The 21,671-nt window shown below is 48.8% G+C and overlaps 1 protein-coding gene across 1 annotated transcript in view; it reads left to right on the top strand.

The window, feature by feature from the left end:
- The first annotated feature begins 2,816 nt into the window (after positions 1 to 2,816).
- Positions 2,817 to 21,671, top strand: part of SUSD3 (sushi domain containing 3) — a 38,296-nt gene continuing 19,441 nt past the window's right edge. Inside the window, exon 1 of the mRNA XM_068419992.1 lies at positions 2,817 to 2,901. Coding sequence (XP_068276093.1) covers positions 2,817 to 2,901 — 85 coding nt within the window. The remainder of the gene's footprint in view (positions 2,902 to 21,671) is intronic.

Below are 21,671 nucleotides of genomic sequence, written 5' to 3'. Positions count from 1 at the left end.
TTTAGCAATAACACCTATGCGTGTGTTATCTGATCAAACAGAAACCCGTGGCTGAGAGCTACTATCCTGCTTTTCAAGAGTTATTAAACAAGAAACACGACCCGCTCCAGGCGTCTGAGCAACGTAGGCAACACCAAGTTTCATTGCCTGGGGGCTGAGGGGCTGATGCTCAGCTGAAGCCAGACAGCTCCTGCAGCTCAGAGGGAGAAGGGGGACAAGGAGGAGGTGGCAGCGGGGCTGGCTGCAGGGAGGGAGAGAGCCAGAGGGCACCTTGTTGCTGCTGGAGGGCTGGGGAACATGTCCCTGCCCCGCAGACAGTCCCTGTCACTTCAGCAGTCTTGTGCCCTTGGCATGCATTGAGCTAGCCCTAATAACTAGGATTAGGAGAAAGACAGTGCCTGAGGGCAGCTTAGCAAAATCCAACAGTTAACCAATCCCTATGCAAAGGTGACAAGGGTCTGGTTGGGGTCGCCCAGCTTCCCCTGACACTGAAGGCAAAATAAGGGGCCCAGCAGCGAAAAACTGGGTGGCAGCATGGAAACCTTCAGCATTTTCAAGATGCACTCTCTGTCTTTCCCTTCTCTCTCATCTTTGGTTCTTGTGTTTGTTCCCATTGTACCAATGAGATTTTTTTTTTTGCTAAATTCAAAGCATATTTGCGTGGGAGGGGTGGCTTTAAAAGCGAAATCATTTCTCTATTGTTGGTGATGGCAGGTGACAGCACCTTACTTGGGCAAAATTCCCTTTTATTACAGCTGGATTTTAAGTCAGGATTGTAGACACTGGATCAGTGGAATTGGTCACCTTCTTCAGTAAAGTCATCAGCAAGACTTCCACTGATGGCAAGCACTCAGTCCCCACGGCTACCCCACAGGGCACTCGCCCTGAAGCCAGGGAGATGAGTTACCTCCTGGGAGGTCACAGTGGGAGCCCGGGCTGCTCTGCCTGTGGTGCTCCAGCGCACACAAAGCAAAGCCACCTCTGTTGGGTTACTCGTTCGTTACAATGAAAAAATAAATGTTGACGTGCGGGGAGTGGGATTCAGCTTCTGCTTCCAAACTTGCTTCTGTAAGTGCCCGGAAGAAAAGATTTGACTTGCAACAAGTTGTGTTCAAATTTAATTGTATAACAGCAGTTGGAGCAACGATGGGTTAAGGAAAAAAATCACTTACATGTCTTTGATGTTCCTCTGGCTTCACAGACATGAAGGACTTGATTGGGGGAGCGACAGCTCCTTGCTGACTTAAATTAGATTTATGAGTATTTGGCATTACTGGAAATACTGACCTAGTTCACAATTTTCAAAAATGCTCTTCTTTTGCTATAACGTGACTAAGTATTACTTTTAAAATGTGGTTTAGTTGTAGAGATGGAAATAGCTGCAATATTTCTATTGACTCCCTGCCAAATAAGCTCACAGGAAAGACTGCTATGTCCAGTAGCACAGAGTAACTGTGTCACCACCCATGGGTACGATCCCGCTCCATTTGATGTTGCCAGAAGAGCCTTAGGAGACTTTTCTCAGTCTGTTTGGGTTTGGTGCATCTTGGAATTTCATCCCTGCAGACGTTTTTTTCTTCTAATTCCATGTGAAGAAAAAAATAATAAGGGTAAAACAAGCGGAGTGAGTGTTAATAGCCACAGCGCTTAGTGTGGGCCCCAGCCCATATGCTCAGCACCAAGAAGCAGAGCTCCTTCAGAAGAGCCTGCTGTTCCTCCTCTTGCTTTTCCTGGACGCACAGTGCAAACCACTGAAGGACTTTTGTGAATCTACTGCTGGTGTCAGCAAATCAATGATCTCACCAAACACTGCTGAGACCCAGACTCCCTCGTTTGAGGTAATGCTGCTAGGGTAAGAAGTGACCGTGGGTAAGAAGTGACCGTGGGTAAGAAGTGACCGTGAGTGATATGGCCAGGATGCGATAGCACAATATTACACACGAAGTGAGTGCAAGTCGCTTGGATTTCACCGAATAGCCTCTGCATGTTGGTGGGTACCATCCAGCTCCTGGGTAGGAAGGTCATGGATTTTGGCACTATCCAGTGAGTTTAGTTTCAGATCCCAGTGAAAATAAACACAACTTTGAAGACCGTAAGTTGCACGGATGTGAGAGATGCAGCTCCTGGCATATAATGGCACAAGGAGCAGCAGGCAGCATGGTTGGAATGAGAAGACCAGAGCCATGAGACCAGCCTGCCCCACCAGAGGCTCTGCGGGCTGTGAACACCGGCCCGGCTGCACTGGGGGCCGAGGGCAGGCAGGACAGGGCAGGGGGGCGGGAACGGGGGGGGGGGGCAGCAGGCAGGGCAGGCAGCGGGGGGGGCAGCAGGCAGGGCAGGCAGCGGGGGGCAGGCAGCCCGGCGCCGCGGGGCCGTGCCGCATCCCTGCCAGGCCGCTGCGGGGGGGCCGTGCGGGTCGGGAGGGAACGGGCCGAGCCCCGGGTGCCGGTGGGTGCAGCCCCCGGCCCGCGGGGGGTGACCCAGCAGGGCGCTGCCCGGTGCCCCGGGGCCGCAGCGGGCTGGGGCCCCGCTCCGGCGGCCGCCCGGCTCCCGCCAGCCCCGGCAACCGCCGCCTTCCCCCTCCCCCCTCCCCCGCTCGGCGGGGGCCGCGGAGGGGCCGCTGGGCGGGCGCCCGGCGCGGGCTGGCGGGGCCGCAGCGGCGGCGGCTCCCCCGGGACGGCGCCCACACCCCCCCGCTCTGGCCCGGCCCAGCCCGGCCCCCCCGGCCCCGGCGGAGGGCGGGCGGAGGCGGCGCGGGCTGCACCTGCCGGGAGGCGCGGCGGGCTCGGCGCGGCGGAGCCGGGCTCGGCGGAGCCATGCCGGCAGCCACGGCGCCGGGGCTGGACGTGCCGCGCACCGCCGCGCCCGGGCGGGACAGCGGTGGCCCCCGCGGACACACAGGTACGAGCCCCGCAGGGTCCCGCGTCGTTCCGCGCACAAGTTCCCTCCTGCGGCGCACCGGGAGGGGGGATGCCAGCGGGGGCAGCGGCGGACCCCGGGCAGGGTGCGGGGTATCCGGGGCAGGATGCGGGACCCCCTGGACAGACGTGTGTGTCCCCCGGGCAGGGGCGCGGGACCCCCGGGAGGGTTGCGTTACCCCCGCCCCCTTCAGCTCCGGACCCCCCTCTCCAGGCAGGGCACCCTGCCGTCCTGTGTCCCCGCGGCCGCGGAGGGCAGGGGGGCACCTCGCCCTCACCCAGAAGTTCTCAGGGACCCAACGCCTCGGGGCGAGTGTCCCGGAGCCGCCGCGGGCACGGCAGGCACTGGGCGGGCTCCCGGTGGGCTCCCGGCGGCCCTGACACGGCTCTGCCGCGGCGGCGTTCCGGCTGCCGAGCGGGGAACGACGGCTCCTGCGGTGCCAGCCCCGGGGGTGCGGGGTCGGGCAGGGTGAGGACCACGCCGGGCACCCCCAGGGATGGGTGTCCGAGCAGGGCTGCGTCCGGCAGCCCGCTCCGCAGGGCCGCCCCGGGGGGTCACCGCAGGCGCCTCCGGGGAGCCGAGCAGCCGTGCCCGGGGTGCCCTGCGCTGGGGGGCCTGGCGAGGCGGCAGCTCCTGCCTGGGGGTTAAACCTCCGCTGGGGTTTAATCGCTCTTAAATAGGAAGCACTGGGGTTAATTTATGGGGTTAATTTATGGGAGTTCGGAGCCGGCTCGCCTGAGTGAACGCAGGGCGCTGCAGTGGCGAGCGACTGGGAGCGAGGAGGGCTGGGCAAAGGGGAGATCGGGTGGACTTTTAAAGAGGAAAGGGGTACGGCACGTATCTTCTTGCAGCCTGTTGGAAGCTGCTGCTCCTCAAAGAGAAATAATCTCTGGAGAAATATAAATTGGGTAGAAAATGAAGATAGCGGTGTTTTGATGGAATAGGATAATACAGTGAGGAGTGGAATGAGAAACCAATCAAAGCTTTTTTCGCTTCCTTTTCTTCCTCTACCCCCTCAGTTTTGTTGTTCAATTTAATTGCGTAGATCATAACATCCTTTCGAAACCTCTTTGAGGTGAGTGGGTCTGATTAACTTGATGATAATGGGAGCTGAGAGAGGGTCTGGCCCTGACACACTGCATGGGCGCTGCAGCCTCTGCGAGTTTCGGGGTCCGGGAGGGAGGCAGAGCAGGGTATACAGGGTTTTTCCCTGCCTTCAGTGCAAGCAGGGCTGAGCACTCTTGAAATTCAGGGACCTCCTTCTCCTTTCGCAGCCTGTCCCTGAGTATCCCTGCGATTTAATTTGCTCGTGGGGTTCTAACAGACGTTATCAATGACCTGATTTTGTGATGCTGATAGAAATGAGCAAATGTGTTTGGGCTAACAGTGAGCGATGCTTTAAATTGCATCCACTGAATGGGCTTAACTGTGCATTTAATTTGAATTTAATAGAGCAGTTCATTTTAAAAATGCAAGACAAGTTCTTGGAAACCTATGTAGAGAATTAACAACTCAAGCACAAGTGTAGACCCTGTTGCTCTAGTTTGATGCTAATGTTACTAATTATTGACTTTCTGCTTTTGTAAAATTGTGTATATTTGGCTGCTTTTATTTGTTGTGTCAAATTGTCTTCTGGGGCTGGGCTTGCCCATAATTAAGGTGAGGTTTGGAAGTGACGTGTCCCGTGTTACACTCAGCCTTTCTGTTCCTGCCTAGGCTAACCTTGCCCTACGTAGATCTGTGGCAAAAGTCCCAGAAATGTGGGATCCACCAAAATAATTTGGCATTCAGACTAGAAATCCCCCCTCAGTTAATCCCTCAGATATGTACAAACCTGGCTTCTCTCAGCCATGTCTCCAACCACAACAACAAACACCATTTTTTTCCAAACTGACTACACCAAAACCGTGGAGTAGGAGTTCTCAGTAAGGTGTTGAACTGGAATAAGAAAGGGAGTATGCAGCATCAGGGCACGGCTACTCCTGCACGTAGCAGCTGTGTCTGTCGTAGGACCAGCAGAGATGCAGAGATGGCTGCGGCACGCGGGGCTTTGCCAGACCTTTGCTGAGTGTCCTGATCCCTCGTCCCCTCTCCTCTCATTGCCCTGCTACTTTATGGAGGTTTGTCTCGGCCTTCACCGTCTGTGCAGGTTTCACCTTCCTTGAATCTCCATTTGTTACTACGAAGGTATTGAGTTAGGTGGACGTGCTGCTGTTAAATCTGAGTGGCTTAGCTAAAATTATGACTACTTGTTGTATAATTATAAATTAAACTCTCGTTCAGGATGCTTAATTTAAATACGACTGTGTTATTTATGCAGCAGGATTTGCTGGAGGAGTGACCTCTAGAGAAAGCTGATGACAACTGTTAGACAGTATCTTTCATTGTATCATGTTATTATCGGTGATCATTTTTCACGCTGCTTTCATCAAGTGCCCCCCTTGTAAAATTGCAGGCTGTGAGCAATAGGCTGATAATAAAGATTTGCACAGACAGGACTCCCTCACGCACATTCCTTTTGCAGAGGATGAAAAAAAGTGGCAAGATTTCCATTTGAATTTGTGGGATGGAGTACACCAAGCTGTGTGGTGTGGTTGACACTCTGGAGGGAAGGGATGCCATCCAGAGGGACCTGGACAGGCTGGAGAGCTGGGCCTGTGAGAACCCCATGAAGTTCAACAAGACCAAGTGCAAGGTCCTGTATGTGGGTCAGGGCAATCCCAAGCACAAATACAGGCTGGGCGGAGAATGGATTGAGAGCAGCCCTGAGGAGAAGGACTTGGGGGTGATGGGTGACGAGAGGCTCACCATGAGCTGGCAATGTGCGCTTGCAGCCCAGAAAGCCAACCGTGTCCTGGGCTGCATCCCCAGCAGCGTGGGCAGCAGGGCGAGGGAGGGGGTTCTGCCCCTCTGCTCCACTCTCGTGACACCTCCCCTGCAGTGCTGCGTCCAGCTCTGGGGCCCCCAACAGAAGAAGGACATGGAGCTGTTGGAGCGAGTCCAGAGGAGGCCACGAAGATGATCAGAGGGCTGGAGCCCTTCTGCTATGAAGACAGGCTGAGAGAGTTGGAGCTGTTCAGCCTGGAGAAGAGAAGGCTCCGTGGAGACCTTCTAGCACCTGAAGGGGCTACAGGAAAGCGGGAGAGGGACTTTTTACAAGGGCGTGGAGTGATAGGACGAAGGGGGATGGTTTTAAACTGAAAGAGGGGAGATTTAGATGAGATATGAGGAAGAAATTCTTTGGTGTGAGGGTGGTGAGACCCTGGCCCAGGTTGCCCAGAGAAGTTGTGGCTGCCCCCCCCCTGGCAGTGTTGAAGGCCAGGTTGGATGGGGCTTGGAGCAACCTGGTCTAGTGGAAGGTGTCCCTGCCTGTAGCAGGGGGGTTGGGACTAGATGGTCTTTAAGGTCCCTTCCAACCCAAACCAGTCTGTGATTCTCTGATTCTATGATTGAGTGTGTAAATGAGAGAGAAGTTAAACGAAGCTCCTTGGCGCAGCCTGCTGCTTACAGCACTTAGAGGGCCTTACAGAGGGAAACACAGCTGTGACATTCAAGCCCCCTCTGCTTTTCCTGCTCTTGCCTAATTTTTGAGGGCTGGTTTCTCCCCCTGAGTCTCACCTTGAGCAGGGAGAATGATACCGCGCTGTACTTGGGGTGGTTCAGCAGGGCCCTTGCAAAAGGAGCTGTGGGAGCCTGCGTTACACCTTGGGAAGGTTGTTGTCTTGTGTTGCTTGTCTGTTCTGCGTATCGGAAGGGCAAGTGGGCAGAGCGGGAGCGACGGGGGGGGAAGAGTGCAACAAATGTCTGGAAGCTGAGAAGAAGCCTCCTTCTGTTCAGCCTCTTACATTGTTAAATGATACGGATGGTTTTACATGTTCCATATCGTACTGTGGTGGTTTTGCTGTCACAGCAGCCTTACAGCATTATTGCCTTTCTGAGGTACTTTACTATGGACAGATACTGACCATCTCTTGCCAGGCTCATTATATTATCTGCAAAAGCCTCTGAAATTCTTAAATGCTCCCATCAGTGGTGACCTGAGCGCTTTCCTGCTCTGCAGGAATCGCCATGGGGCTGGGTGCTGTCGTCAGCCCAGCCGCCACGTTGCCACTGAGCTGCTGTTGCCTCTGAAGCCACTCAAATTATATTGGGGGCTCTTTGGGTGAAGTAGGAAAAAGAGGAAGGAGTAACAAAGGCGTATCGTTATTTTTAGTCTCCCTGTTGCTGAAGGCTCTGGCCCTCTGTTTTTCCAGGGTGGTACCTTGGTTTGTGCTGTGATTCCTCAATGCAATCCTGTAGCTCTTTCAGAGCGGGGCAGCACGTATTTCTATACACACACAGATGCATCTACAACACATCAGTGCGGCCACAGACAAAGGGAATGTAGGAAAGAAATACAGAACACGACAGAAACAATCGTTATGCCAGGTTATAAACAAGTAATTCTCTTGCTGCTGGGTTGTTGGCTGTAGTTGTGGTTCTGCTTCGTCCCTCTGCCTTCCCAAACCAGGGAAGAAGAGAGACTGCCTCAGGTGTGGTGGAACGTGCTGCAGGACGCTGTGAATGCTACCTCCAGACCAAGTCATGGAAGAAATTATCTGGCAGATACCATTTAAGGGTAGAGACGTGATCTCTGTCTTAGGACAGGCATAAACTGCGGTTTGCTGGAGGATGGAAGAGGTCTCACTGCGTTATTTGCTCAGTTATACTCTGGATGACTCTTAGTGGCCATGGTGGGATGTAGGTACCAGGCTGGATGTATCTTTAGTGTGACTCAAGGTGTCTGTTCTTTTGTTGTGAGCAACTTTTTTTTCTGAAGTGAGTTTCCTTGCCAGTGCAGAAGCTGTGAAATCATGTCACTGAGAACTTACAGCTCTTCCAGGAAAGCAAAAGCGAAGTTGTTCTTCAAAGCCAAGAGCACTGCTGCTCTGCAGAAAGGCTGCAAGGAGGTTTCTCGCCTTGTGATCCTGAGATGTGGCTCAGCTTTTAGGCTGGGGAAGAAAACATTGATCCCAAATTTCTATTTTCACAGGTCAGAGCATGACACAACTTGGAATGTATGGGCTTGTAATTTCTTCAGGGTTATATCTCCTTCCTTTTTCTCCCATGAAATCAAAGTGAAACCTTTTATTAAATAAGGTGAAGGAAGTTACAGTTGCAGAATTTCAGCTAGTTGGTTTTATCTCCTGCACTGCAAGATCCTGATCTTACTGGTTAGGCATTTGCACCAGGCATTGTTACTGCTTTGAGGGAATGATTTTTGTGCTCGTCATAAAAACTCTAGAATGGTACAAAATAGAGAAGGGAAAGAGTTATTAGGTCTTCTGGCACAGTTCTCCATGGTGCAAGATTGTTCCCTATGGTATTCTCCAATCCTTTCTCCTAGCTACTCTTAAATTGCATAGGTTATAGAGAGGAATTACGTCTAGACTTCTTAATTTCAGCTAGGGAGTGAAGTGAGCTGAATGTTTTGGACCCAAAACACTGATGTTTCAAAAATCAGAAGTCAGCCTCAAAACACAGAAACCAAACCACCCAAATGACAACAGATAACCCAGCACTTGCCGGATTAGATGTGACCAGAAGCGTAGCCCATTTTAAAGGGCCAAAACGCTGCCGGCTTGTCTGTTCCCACCATGGCAGAGCCAGGAGGTCTTTGGACCTTTCCCATGAGAAAGCAGAGCCTCCCAACGCACGTCTGCATCTCTACAGCAAAGGGGATTTTAACTGTGCTGAAATTAGCACTACTCAGCTTATTTAGTCACGATCGCCAGTGACTTTTTATGTGCCTGGCACTAGAGTCTTGCCTTCAACAATTTGATGGGGACAAGCCTACTTGTAGGACAGTTGCTAGTTTCCGTTTAGGCATTTTATTGACACTGTCTTTCAAATGCAGTCGCAGATAAGCGAGCGTGTTATTGCGAGGAGCAGTTTTGACTGGCTCAGTGGATCACAAGATTGACAGAGAGATGATTTTGCAGTCTGGGTGGATGTCTGCCCCTCTCGCGTTTTGCTTTGGTTGAAGATGACAGTGAGAAATGCAGAAGTTGCAGAATGAGCAACCGCTCACCAAAATAAATCAATTCCTGTATCTATCTGTGGAGGGTCTCGGAGACAGGGTTGAGCTGGTGCCTGGTTTGTGTACAAGCTTTTCCCAGCAGAGCTGAGCCTCTATGGCAGGTGCAGAGCTGCTGGCCCAAGAGCCCCCAGGCTGCTCGGGAAGCAGCACTCGCAGCTGCGTCAGCGTAAATCGGAGCAGCGGCGGCTGGTGGAAGCACTCGTAGGGGAAAAGGATGGGTTAAGGGCTTGCTTTTCCTCTAACGGAGTTGGAAGCGATTAGCAAGTTATTATTTCTGGGATGAAATAAAGCCAAACACAATGCTGCTCACACATTCTTTGACTGGGAATGATTTTGAGGAGGGGTGAAAATGGGGACAGAAGGCGGGTTAGGTGAAGGGAAGAGATGGTGTGCAAAAACCTGAGTGTGTGCGTGGGCTGGGAGACGGTGTTTGGGGAGATGTTTTGGGCTGGGGTGGCTGAAGGAGGTGCAAGGGGCGAGTTTTGTTGTTTGATTCCTCCTGTTCAGGAGAGCAGGAATTTGTGCCTTCATGTAAAAGAGCAGAATTATACGCAGGAGAGTTTCTGCTCTGAACTGCAGTAACCTCCAAGACTATGGCCTTTGCTAGTTGGTTGGGTCAGAAGAGGCGTCCGGACTGGACACGCAGGTTTCGCTTTGCTCTAAAAAGAGGTGCCCACGAAGCCGGGGGCAGTTTTGTGTGGGCAATAGGGAGCTCTGGTGTTTGGCCCGTTATCGTTAATAAATGCAGAAATATAGATTGGGACTAAGTTTTTTATTCATTTTAAATAGGAATCAGAGACTATCCCTGCACCATATTCTGGCTGTCCAAAAGCTGCTAGTGATTGAGCTGAGTTATCTGATGCAGATCTTCATTCCTCAGACATACGCAGTACAAGGAGGCGAAGGGCATGGGGCTGCTGTCCTTTGAGCTACTCGCTTAAGCTACTTGTCATTCTGCGTATAACTCACCTGTAATCACTGACTTCTTTAATGGGAAAAAGTAAACACAATGGACTGGTTCCCTGTGCTTATACTGGCATCCCCGTCAATCTTCATGCCATCTTTCGCTTAATTCCTGTTAGCCAGGGAGGCTGAAAGCAGATGTGCTATTGACTCGTGCTGTTAATCATTGCCGTGCTTGAAGGGTTTCTGGCAGGATGCTGCGTGACTTTCGCACCTTGCAGTTTCGCAGGTTGCTTTTGTGTCCGCGGCCAGGCTCTTGGCTGCACGCCCCTCTGCTCTCACGGGGGAAGCCCGGCCACGGGAAAGCCGAACCCAGCAGCAAAAAAAAAAGAAAAAGAGAGAGAGAAAAGAAAAATAAAAAGTGATAAAACCGCAGAAAAGGTTTTTAAATCTGGCTGTTACTTTCTCAGTCCGTGAATGATTTCTATCACCATGATAAATGGCATGCTATTGCTAACTCTTTCAGACTGATGTCTAAAAAAATCAATTATTCACAAAAATTCTTGCTGACAGTTGCGAATGCCGGGTCACAGCTCTGTGGTGTGCATTTAGCAGCTTAACACAGCAAACCAAGTACAGGAACAGCTTCAGTTTGCTGTTGGGAAGGAAAAAGGGCTTGCAGAAGCCAAAACAGGCCAGCCAGGGGGGCAAATGCAGGCAAGGTCTCTAGCATTAACAGGATGGTTGGAAATTCCCCTAGAAAACCAACAAACCTGAATTCGATAGTCCATTTTAAAACAGGAAAATAGTTTCAAAGAGAAAAGGTTGACAAGTTTCTATATTCTTTACAAGTGGTTTGTGCAAACGTAATTCCTACATTTTGGGGCCTTTGGCCAAAAACGAGCGTGTAACCATCAAGTCGCAAGCACTTCTGGTCCACCTAAAGTTTCATATCGGACTGAATTTTCTAATGCCTGAAGCAGTTTTTGGCCAGCTCTGGACCCGTCCCACTCGAGCATGTTTCAGTCAAGGCAGCGTCAGTGCAGTGCTCGCTCGTGTTCCCCCCATCACCGGGGATTTCTGCCGTCCACGGAGGTTGTGCCCAGTCTGGCAAACATCACACAGAAGCAAGAGGCCTCTGGCCGCATCGTCAGGGGACATCTGCTCTTATCGGCGACGTTCATGACACGGCGCATGTTTGCACAAACCAGACCAGACAGTTGCTGCAGGCAGATAACCCAGAGCCGTCGCTGGCTGTACAGCGGCCAAACCCACCGCCGGGCCGAGCTCCGCTCCTCCTCGGCGCCCGCGTTAGTGGCGAGGAGCGGGAGCGTTTCAGGGTGCGGGCGATAGGCACGCGGGGCTGCTGCCCTCCTGCCGGGGGAGTGGTCCCCGGGGGGCTCCCACGGGGCACGAGCAGGGACCTCTGCCCTGGCGAATTGTCTGGTAGAGCATCCTTCACCCTTCACCCTTCACCCTTCACCCTTCACCCTTCATCCTTCACTCTTCACCCTTCACCCTTCATCCTTCACCCTTCACCCTTCATCCTTCACCCTTCACCCTTCACCCTTCATCCATCTATGGCTCCTAACAGAGACGTGCTTTCCCTGTGAAAACAGGTCTGAGGTTTTCTTTTGACTTCTGCAGTGGGTAGCTTTTCAATGAAGCACTGAATTTCTGCCCTGTCTATTGCAAATTAAGTAGACTGTTGAAAACCATGTTAAAAGCAGGAGATGTCTGATGTTGTCAGGGCGTCGTATTCAGACTCATTTTTCCATCAGGTGTGTTCAGATAATAATTTTCTATCCTGTACCGTTTAAATCCTGAGGTTCTTAGCTTAGCTCTGCCCAGCTCTCCTGCTCTCTCCGAGCTCTCCAGCTCACTGCGGGTCACCTGAAGCACCAGTGATTTATATATCAAATGTATAGATCCAGAGCTTAATGGACAACATTGCTGCTGGTTTCGCTCGGGTTTACTTTCCTCATCTGCAAGAAGCAGTAAAATCTGAATCTTGCTCAGTTTACCAAAGATCTATTGAAACGTTTAATTTTAGTGACAAAACTTCAATAATTATTAAGAGAAGCGTGAAAATGTTGGATTTGTTACCAGCTGGCTTTCAGGTTAAATATAAAATTGATCCACTCTAAATGTTAAAAAAAAAATTGTCTGCTCTAAAGAGAAAAAGGGGAAGGATTTGCAGAGATCCTTAGAGGTGCTAAACCATTTTGTAGGTGAAAAGCCACAGAGCTGAAGCTTTTCTGACAGCGAGCCCTTTTCTTGGGCCCTTTGATAGGATGAGTGCTGATAAGGTATTTGTGTTAGAACTGCCCAGACAAGGTGGGTTTGACATTTTTCTTCTTTCTGCATTTTAAAGAGAACAAAAGCAAGAGAAAGGAGTCCATCAGAGCATCCCCTTTCAGACAAAAGGGTCAGGTTTTCCAATTCAAGTTCCTACAAGTGAGTTCCTGCAGCCTTCTCCGGACCCCAGAAATGCCCATCGTCATCCCCGTGTGAAGGGAGGCGGCTGAAATAGTTTTGCTCTTGTAAGCGGTTTTTGGTTCTCTGTCAGGTCAGGCTCCCGTACGAGCACGGAGCAGGGCTCCCCAAAGACAGGCTGCTGGTAAAACTGGTCTGTTTTCCTCTTGAGACGGGATCCGTGTTAGCAAGGTGCTAAATATTGAGCTGGATGCTGAAATCTGAATTTCCCAAAATCGTTGTCCTTCTGTAGCATATTTCTTTAACTTTTGTTTAATTTGCAGTGATTGTTTTCTTGCAGTTATTGTGATGATGAAAAATGCGTTGAGCATTGGTCCACAATAATCTCTTATCTCAACTAGGGCCAAGGAAAAATTTTAACGTTTCTGGTCTTCATAATTTCCATCGGAAAATATACGGGGTCTGGTTAATGGAGCCCACGTATCGCTTTGCACCTTCTGCAGAAATGTCACAGTCGGCTGCACAGGTTTAACGAATGAGAGGTTATGCATGAGCACTGGGGAAATATAATTATGAAAGTAGAAAATATAAACCTACAGACTTCACCGGCCTGGTGTTTCATAGAGGACACTTCCAGCAGCAACGATGTGCCTCTGAAAACCTGGCAGTGGATAGAGAGGGACCTGGCAGCAGAGGGAAGGCGCAGGGATGCTCCTAGTCTTTGTTGTTCCCTGGAGAGGAGGAAAATGATATAGAAACAGATTCCTGACCTGCAAATTTCAAATTCAGAGTAGAGCTGATGGATTCATTTGTCTTGATTTATGTGTGGTGTGGTCGACACACTGGAGGGAAGGGACGCCATCCAGAGGACCTTGACAGGCGTGAGAAGTTGGCTCGTGTGAACTGTATGAAGTTCAACAAGGCCAAGTGCAAGGTCCTGCACGTGGGTCGGGGCAATCCCAAGCACAAATACAGGCTGGGCGGAGAATGGATTGAGAGCAGCCCTGAGGAGAAGGACTTGGGGGTGACGGGTGACGAGAAGCTCACCAAGAGCCGGCAATGTGCGCTTGCAGCCCAGAAAGCCAACCGTGTCCTGGGCTGCATCCCCAGCAGCGTGGCCAGCAGGGCGAGGAGGGGATTCTGCCCCTCTGCTCCACTCTCGTGAAACCCCCCCTGCAGTGCTGCGTCCAGCTCTGGGGCCCCAACAGAAGAAGGACATGGAGCTGTTGGAGCGAGTCCAGAGGAGGCCACGAAGATGCTCAGAGGGCTGGAGCCCCTCTGCTATGGAGACAGGCTGAGAGAGCTGGGGCTGTTCAGCCTGGAGAAGAGAAGGCTCCAGGGAGACCTTCTAGCACCTTCCAGTACCTGAAGGGGCTACAGGAAAGCTGGAGAGGGGCTTTTGACAAGGGCGTGGAGTGATAGGACGGAGGGGGAACAGTTTTAAACTGAAAGAGGGGAGATTGAGATGAGATATGAGGAAGAAATTCTTTGCTGTGAGGGTGGTGAGACACTGGCCCAGGTTGCCCAGAGAAGCTGTGGCTGCCCCCTCCCTGGCAGTGTTCAAGGCCAGGATGGATGGGGCTTGGAGCAACCTGGTCTAGTGGAAGGTGTCCCTGCCTGTGGCAGGGGGTTGGAACTAGATGGTCTTTAAGGTCCCTTCCAACCCAAACCATTCTGTGATTCTATGGTTCTATGTTACTCACATCCCTCATTCTGTTCAGCTTTCCCTAAAGATGGGGTGACAGATCCTGGGGTAACACACACATCTTGTTTTGGATTTGAACCTCTGCAGAGACTGCAGATGCAGAGATGCATGGGGGAGGCTGAGGACCATCTCTAGAAGACAGTAGTATTGTGTAACCAATTACTTCTGTTCTCCTTCTTGTAAATACCAGTGCTTATTGTGCAAGAAGCAGTGCTAATAGACTTTGGAGGCAGGCAGAGCAAGGGCTGGACCCCTCGCTGCCTGGTGGGGATGGCGTGCTGAGACTCAGCTCTCTGGAGCGGTGGATTTCGGTTGCATCCTGGTGAGATCTCCTGCCCATCAGGTCCATCTGCTCCAGGACACTTGATACATTCAGGGTCTCAGCTGAAGCGCAGGTGAAAAGCTCATTTCAAGTTAGTCCTCTTAATTTTACTCTCTTTAGGATCTTTGTTTTAGAATCTAGACCACAAGCTCTGCACTGTGCAAATATGTAATTTATTTATTATCTGCTTTAGAATGACAAAGAGGGGAGACCATCGGCAATATTAACTTCATTCCCCAAACAAGCAGTCACAAAAGCAACTGTTGGCATCACTTCCACGGGTAATTTTTATTTGGGAACAGTTTGAATTAAGGCATAATTCTGGTGCCCTTCATAGTGGAGATAGGTATAGATATAAAATCTTTTTTTTTTTTAATATGGAAGTAATGGTGAAGAGATAAATAGATGAACGCTTCTAATTTGCTTTAGGTTTAAGGGATCCTTCCTGTTCTTGAAAGTTGCACTATTATTAACTGATCAGAAGTGTCATAACCTATTTTTTCAGTTCTGTTGGTAAACAGACTAATAAAGCACAGAAAACCCATCTGTTCTTGCTTTACTGGGGACTTCATCAAATACCTCATTTTTCATTTAGTTCTCATTTCTCATTTAATTGTTCCCATAAGAAGCGAAATATTCAGTGTTACCCTCGTTGCTAGATCCAAGAGTAAAATCTACAGATGAGAATAACCTGACTTTGATGTAAATTGGCAAAAAGGATCAACCACGGAGATGGCAGTACAGTGGCTGGAACCAATATTCTCTTAAAACAGTAACATAAAAGACATGACTAAGAATCATTTTACACCAATCCTACACATTATTTATGTTTGAAATAGGAGTGGGTTGCACATGTTGTGAGCAAACCCTAATCTAGCGCTTGGGTGATATATAGCTTGGATTTTACATGGATTAAAATTGCTTGCAGCCCTCTACTATTTCAGAGTAGAGTTGGGAAGTGGTTAGTGCTGGCTCCTAAATCTTGCTACATCTTGTTCACTACAGTGAGCAGCGCAAAAGCCAGATGAAAAATGCTGGGAGAGAGAAAAACAAAAAGGCTTAGTGTGGCAAAGAGAGATGAACTGAATTTGTCTGCTTCAGATTTGATATAAGATGTTGCAGCAGCGTAGTGCAAGGGTTTCTTTCGGAGACGGAAGCCAAGAATTTGCTGCCATCTGATAATTTTTGCTACCTTAGCAGGCACAAAAAGACCTCAAAGTAGGCTTTACCATCCTTCACCCACCCAAGGGCACTCTGAGCTGTCAAGGGCCGTGCGACGGTCAGTACGTTACTGGGTATTTTCCCGTGTGGTTGTAGGAATTGCAGCTCTATGGGGTGAGTAACGGGCAGCCCCACGTGAATGGGTGCAGCCATCCAGCAGCTCTGCGTTGCACAGGGGACAGCACCAGTGCCTGCTCAACCTCAGGCGTGCTGAGGAGGTGATTTAATGCCTCGCTCATGGCTTCTCACCAGCTTCACATTATCTTTGTCCAGTCGGAGGATGAGGCTTGGGAGGATCAGATTCCTGCTGAAGTGTCCCCGGCATCCAACAGCGGTTGGGTCTGTGCTTCTGCTCGTTTACCTGCAAAGGTCGTGTTGGTGAGCAATGCTGCTCCTGTCGTGTTTCAGAGCTGCTTGGCATTTGACACTGTGCTGTTTCTTTCTTTTCTCTGGATGCAGTTGCTTCTCTCTTCTGTATGTGCACCCTGGACTCCAGTCCAGGAAGGATCCTGCTCTGTCCGATAGCATCTGCTGCCCAAACTCTGCCATGGCTGAGCTGAAACTGCAGAGGCGACAGCACGCAGGATGCTGAGATGTGCTCACTTGTCACAGAATCACAGAATCAACCAGGTTGGAAGTGACCTCTGGGATCATCGAGTCCAACCATTGCCCTGACACCACCCTGTCAACTAGACCATGGCACTAAGTGCCATGTCCAGTCTTTTTTTAAACACATCCAGAGATGGTGACTCCACCACCTTGTCCTGGGGGTCCCGCCTCGCCAGTGACCCTGGACAGGTCGTGGGGAGAAGGAAAGCAATGCTGCCCGAAACTCACCTGATGAGACAGCCTGGCGTGGGGGTCCCAGCACCCCTTCACACTGCAGAACGATTGCATGTTGTTAGTTACGTTGCAAACAGTGTCTTGAAAAATCAGATTTATCTACAAAACACACAACAGCAAAAACCCGAGAGAAGTCGGTAGGAGCAAGCCTAAGGTATCTGCTATAGTACAGGTGTGAGCAGAGGGGTCATTTGAGCATGGATGTGTAAACACAGAAGGAAACTCACTTCAAATACCTTTTTTCTCTCCTTCCCTCCTTCCCTCCTCTTTTAATTGCATGAAAAGGAATTTCCAATGGGAGAATGAGCTTTTTTGAAAAAGCATTTCCACGAGTGTTTAATGGTGGCCTGTGAAAATGATCAGAAATTGGGTTCCCTCTTTCACAATTTTAAAATAATTTTTCAATAGAAACCCAGAATGTTTTATAGGGATTGTTTTCATTTGGAAATGCTGAAACCAGGCAGATGTGAGACCCACGTGTCGTTAACAGGTTGCCTTTCTTTTTTGAGACTATGTGCTCTGACAGATGTCTTCTGTAGATACCTTCAAATTCCACTGTCTGCAGTTGTCCAGATGGTTCCTCCATGGGACTGGCCTGGGGGAACAGCCGTCTGCGTGGCTGCTGTTGCAGTTCTTGCAGGTTGCCGTGAGTCTCTTGAGCATGAAGCTGGGCAGCGGTGGCCAAGCCTGGCCCTGCCTGTCGAAGGTGGTCCTTACACTCAGGTGTGTGCAGAGGGCCGTGTTATGGTGGATGTGGTTTGTGCCACACCTGGAGCTCCGAAACCTCCCCCAGGGGAATAACTTTGCAGGGCCAGGCGTACGTGTTAGAAGGCAGACAGGTCTATAACAGCTTTCCAGTGTCTTGGCTTTATAGTGACTCTTGGAAACCAGTGACATAGGTAGGAAAAGTCAAATCATGCCATTGCTGACGTGTGCTTTTGTTAGAAAAGGTTGAAGCAGGTCACTACCTGGTGCCACCAAGCAGTAGGAAGTCTCCACAGCATGCTTCCCGGTGGCTGTGGCACATCTGGGGGACCTTGTTCAAGCTCTGCAGCTTCAAGAGCCTGGACCTCCCCCCCTTTCTTTTACTAGTGGGTTAGTGTCATGTTTAACACTGATTTCTTAATAAGCCATGCCAGTGTCTGCATTTTCTAGTGGGAGGATAAGCTCTTCCTGGTGGCAGTTTGTGGTTGCAGCACTTCATGCAATTAAGAGCCCAGCCTTGGCACGATTCACGGCCAGCTCTGCGAGGGAGCGAAGGCACGGTCGCGAGGGGACCAGTGCTGGGCCAGGCAGTTTCACTCACACAAGATGCTTTACTACATCGGCTTTATTTTGTATTTCACTTCTAGCTGCTTTTCTTTTGCTTGTTGACGTAGCGAGCTCTTCCAAGAGCTCTTCTGTGAGGCTGCTGCGGATGTTCAACATTGTGCCTGTGACTTCAGGGACACTAATTTCTAAGGCGTGCTTCTGTAGGAAAGGAGCCTTGCAGAAATAATATCAGCATGTTTATTTGCTGCAGGGTTTATAGAACCTAATGTTCTGTCTCTTCCTGGCGTGTGGTTATTCCAGCGTGTTTTAGTTGCATTGAATAGTCAACAATAAGCAACGCAAAGGCTTGAGTTACGTGTGTATGGGAATAATGAGGCGAAGTCATGGATTGCTCCCTTTCTACACAAACAGCGAGCGGCAATCTTGATAACATGCTTTCAGGTAATTATTGCTGTGTGTTAGATCATTTTGGTATATACTTATGTGATGTATTTGGTCTTTAGTCTCTATGTTTCACTATGGAAGGAGCACAGGAAATGTTTATCAGGCAAGCATGCTTAGGTTCCGCTCTCGTTTCTGTTTTCTTGTCAGCAAAACATAGATCTGCAGCTTGCTGACAATGAAACTATATGGTAGCTCTTTCTGACAAATCGATTTTGTAATGCTGGCTGTGCTTGTGAAGAGATATTTTGGATTGTTTTGTCTTAATTCTTGCATTACTCTCTATTATTCAGTGCCTGGAAATTACATTCGTGGCTATTTCTGAACCCAGTGGTTTGGATGAATTAAGAATTTATGGAGTACACTGCACTTTAGTGTCTTTACTTTGAGGACAGTTATTTGTCATATGCAATAATCTGTTTATTTGCAATAGCCAATGCTGCTCTTCTGTGTTGGCAGCAGATTCAGATAGAATCATAAAATTGTTGAATGGTTTGGGTTGGAATGGATCTTTAAAGGTCATCTAGTCCCACCCCACTGCAATGAGCAGGGCCATCTTCAACTAGAGCAGGTTGCTCAGAGCCCCGTCCAACTTGACCTTGAATGGTTCCAGGGATGGGGCATCTGTCACCTCTCCGGGCAACCTGTGCCAGTGTCTCACAATCCTCAGCGTAAAAAATGTCTTCCTTATATCTAGTCTGAATCTCCCCTCTTTTAGTTTAAAACCATTACCCCTACAGACCCTGATAAAAAGTTTGTCCCCATCTCTCTTATAAAGCCCCCTTTAAGTATTGAAAGGCTGCAATAAGGTCTCCCCAGAGCCTTCTCCTTTTGAATACTTTTTGAACACGGGGTATCCTTTTAGTGTAAAGCCAAGCTAAGAAATGCATTTGTATAAATCAGCTCTTGCTTTACAAGAAGCTGCAGAAGTAGCTGTAGGAACTTGGTGTTTGGCTCTTTGTGCCCTAAAGGGAACTGGCCAGCTGATGGGCTCACGGTCATCTTGGTTCACCAGAGCTGACGTACGTTGGTATGGAACGCAAAGTGTGCAGGGCGGTTTGTTAATCCTTTACAATGAGGGAAATGAACAAGCGAGAGTCCTCACGACTTCAAAATAAATAAATAAAAATATTTCCAGCCTTTGCTTCATAGGAATGTATCAGCCAGTGAGTTTTCTTCTTGAGCTTGGAAGCAGTAGCCAGTATCTGGAAGCGTAAGCAGAGCATGAGCCTGGGAGTGGAGAACAACAGTTGAGGAGTAATGTGAACTGGGTGCTGGAAACACGTATCAAGTCTAGGAATGATGCCATGAAGCTAATCAAAACTAAATAACACATCATGAATTTTGATGTTTATTATAAGCTGCATCGAAATGGCTGATAGGGTGTTAATTCCTCAGGTGTTCCTCCCAGCTTTAGGTGCTGGCTGTCAGGCATGATTCTGTGGGGTTTGAGATGCAGCTGTTGCAAAAGCTATGTGAGCACTAATTAGGGGTTTTATTCAATTTTACATTTCTGGGTGTTAACAGTTCCTGCAACGCAAGACCTGAACATGATATTTTTCTAGATAGTTAGAAAAGAAATATAAATCAAGATGTAAATCTGGTCAGCACAAATGTTTAGGAAGCATTTGTGTTTTACTTCGGGAGGCAATGCAGCCTCAAACACCAGCCTCAGATGAAAACAAAAATATAAATATATTTTAAAAAATAATAGTAATAAAATTCTTGGTTGCAGTAGATTTAGTCAGATAAACATGCCTGAAGAGTATTCAAAGGATAAAGCCTTGTGGAACATGTGCTTATATAAATACGAGGATGGAAGCTTACCTAAACAATGATTGTCTGGAGATGGGAGGGTAAAATTAACCTAACAGAACAGTGAATGCAGCAAGTAACCCCAAAAACATTATAGATAGTTCATAGCAAAGGGTGCTAGAGCTTACAGGAGAGATTTTACAAATGAGTTATTAGAAGACCATCACTGATGAAACTTAGGGCAACTTTCACCCAGAGATATTAAATCCAAACTTGGGTAAAATTCACAAAGTCATACTGACAAAAACCCCATCTATTCTTTTCAATAAAAGCATTTGTAAAATGCAGAAAGTAGTGACACATTTAATGGTTTGACCTTGGTGGGAAGAAATGGTGTTGAAAAGCTCTTAGAAGAAGAAGAAGAAGAAATGGTATTTCTACTCTGGCCAAATGCAGGTACACGAAGTGCAGTTGATGAACTTTCAGCTCAGCATTTGTGCAGAGCCAGGTATAGAAGCTTTCAAAAGTTTCACTCTCGTTAGCTGTCGTTAAGATGAGCCTCTGGGGTTCCTGCCCCAATTACACTCAGACGGGAATGATCCTCTGGGGAGGATATAAGGCTGTTACAGCCCTGGCCAAAGTGAGGAAATATCCACAGCTTCATGGGACATTGGCTGTTAGAAATCTTTGTAGTGCTCAAGTGAAGAAAAATATTTCAAAATCCACGGCTGAGGAATAATGCTGACAAGGTCACTGACACGCAGAGGTTTTAATCACTTGACATATACCATCATGGGCAAGGACAGTGCAGGAAGGGGTCAAGAGTACCATAACCAGCTACAGCTGCATGTGTTACTCAGGATGTTCAACGCTAGATTAAATGAAATATGTCTTGAAAGAAAGGATCCAGTGCCAAATGATCTATTCTCTGGAGAGCAGAGGCTGAATAACGAGTCCAGGTAAACTGGCAAGTCTGCTGAAAGCATCTAATGAGGGTCACTATGGTGGCCAAACAGATGTCCTTTGAATCAAATTTGGCTCTGAATTACTTTCTGCATCTGGTGCAGCTGAAAGTGTCACCGATGTGAACTCTTAAATATGTGATCCAGTATCTAAAAATAGCCTTGAAAGTGTAAAATGCAAAAAGGGAGATATTCTGCAGTTTAGGACAATGGTTTTTCACAGTAAGTCTCTGAGTAATTAAGGTAAAAAGACAAGCCCAAACTCATAATGCTCATCTGAAGAGAGGAGGAAGGTTGTCCAATGCGCACATCCCATGTGGATATCAGGAAAAATTTCTTCACTGAAACGGTTATCAAACATTGGAACAGGCTGCCCAGGGAAGTGGTGGAGTCACCATCCCTGGAGGGATTTAAAAGCCACGTAGATGTGGTGCTGAGGGCCATGGGTTAGTGGTGGGCTTGGCAGTGCTGGGTTAACGGTTGGACTTGATGATCTTAAAGGTCCTTTTCAACCAAAACGATTCTGTGTATTCCAGTAACAGGATGTTGGAGGGAAGGACAAGAGATGAATGGAAATGACCCTCAAGAAAATACTTGCTCTCGTTGAGGCAAATTGCTGCCATAGTAAGAGACTGAAAGAAGTAGCAAAGCAAACAGAAATATCTGCATGGCATTAAAAAAGGCATGTTTTGAAAAGCTGGTCCTCAGTACATATTTACTTAGTAGATTAGACCAGTAATTGTCACTGTGGCTTTTGTTTGGTCTTTTGCTGAGATTTCTTTGCGTTTATTTTCCAGGGGGCTGGGTTTTTAC

This window comes from Nyctibius grandis, chromosome 29, assembly GCF_013368605.1.
Source record: "Nyctibius grandis isolate bNycGra1 chromosome 29, bNycGra1.pri, whole genome shotgun sequence".
Taxonomy (NCBI): Eukaryota; Metazoa; Chordata; class Aves; order Nyctibiiformes; family Nyctibiidae; genus Nyctibius; species Nyctibius grandis.
Note: the sequence above shows the minus strand (reverse complement) of the source record. Positions and strands in the feature narration are given on the sequence as shown.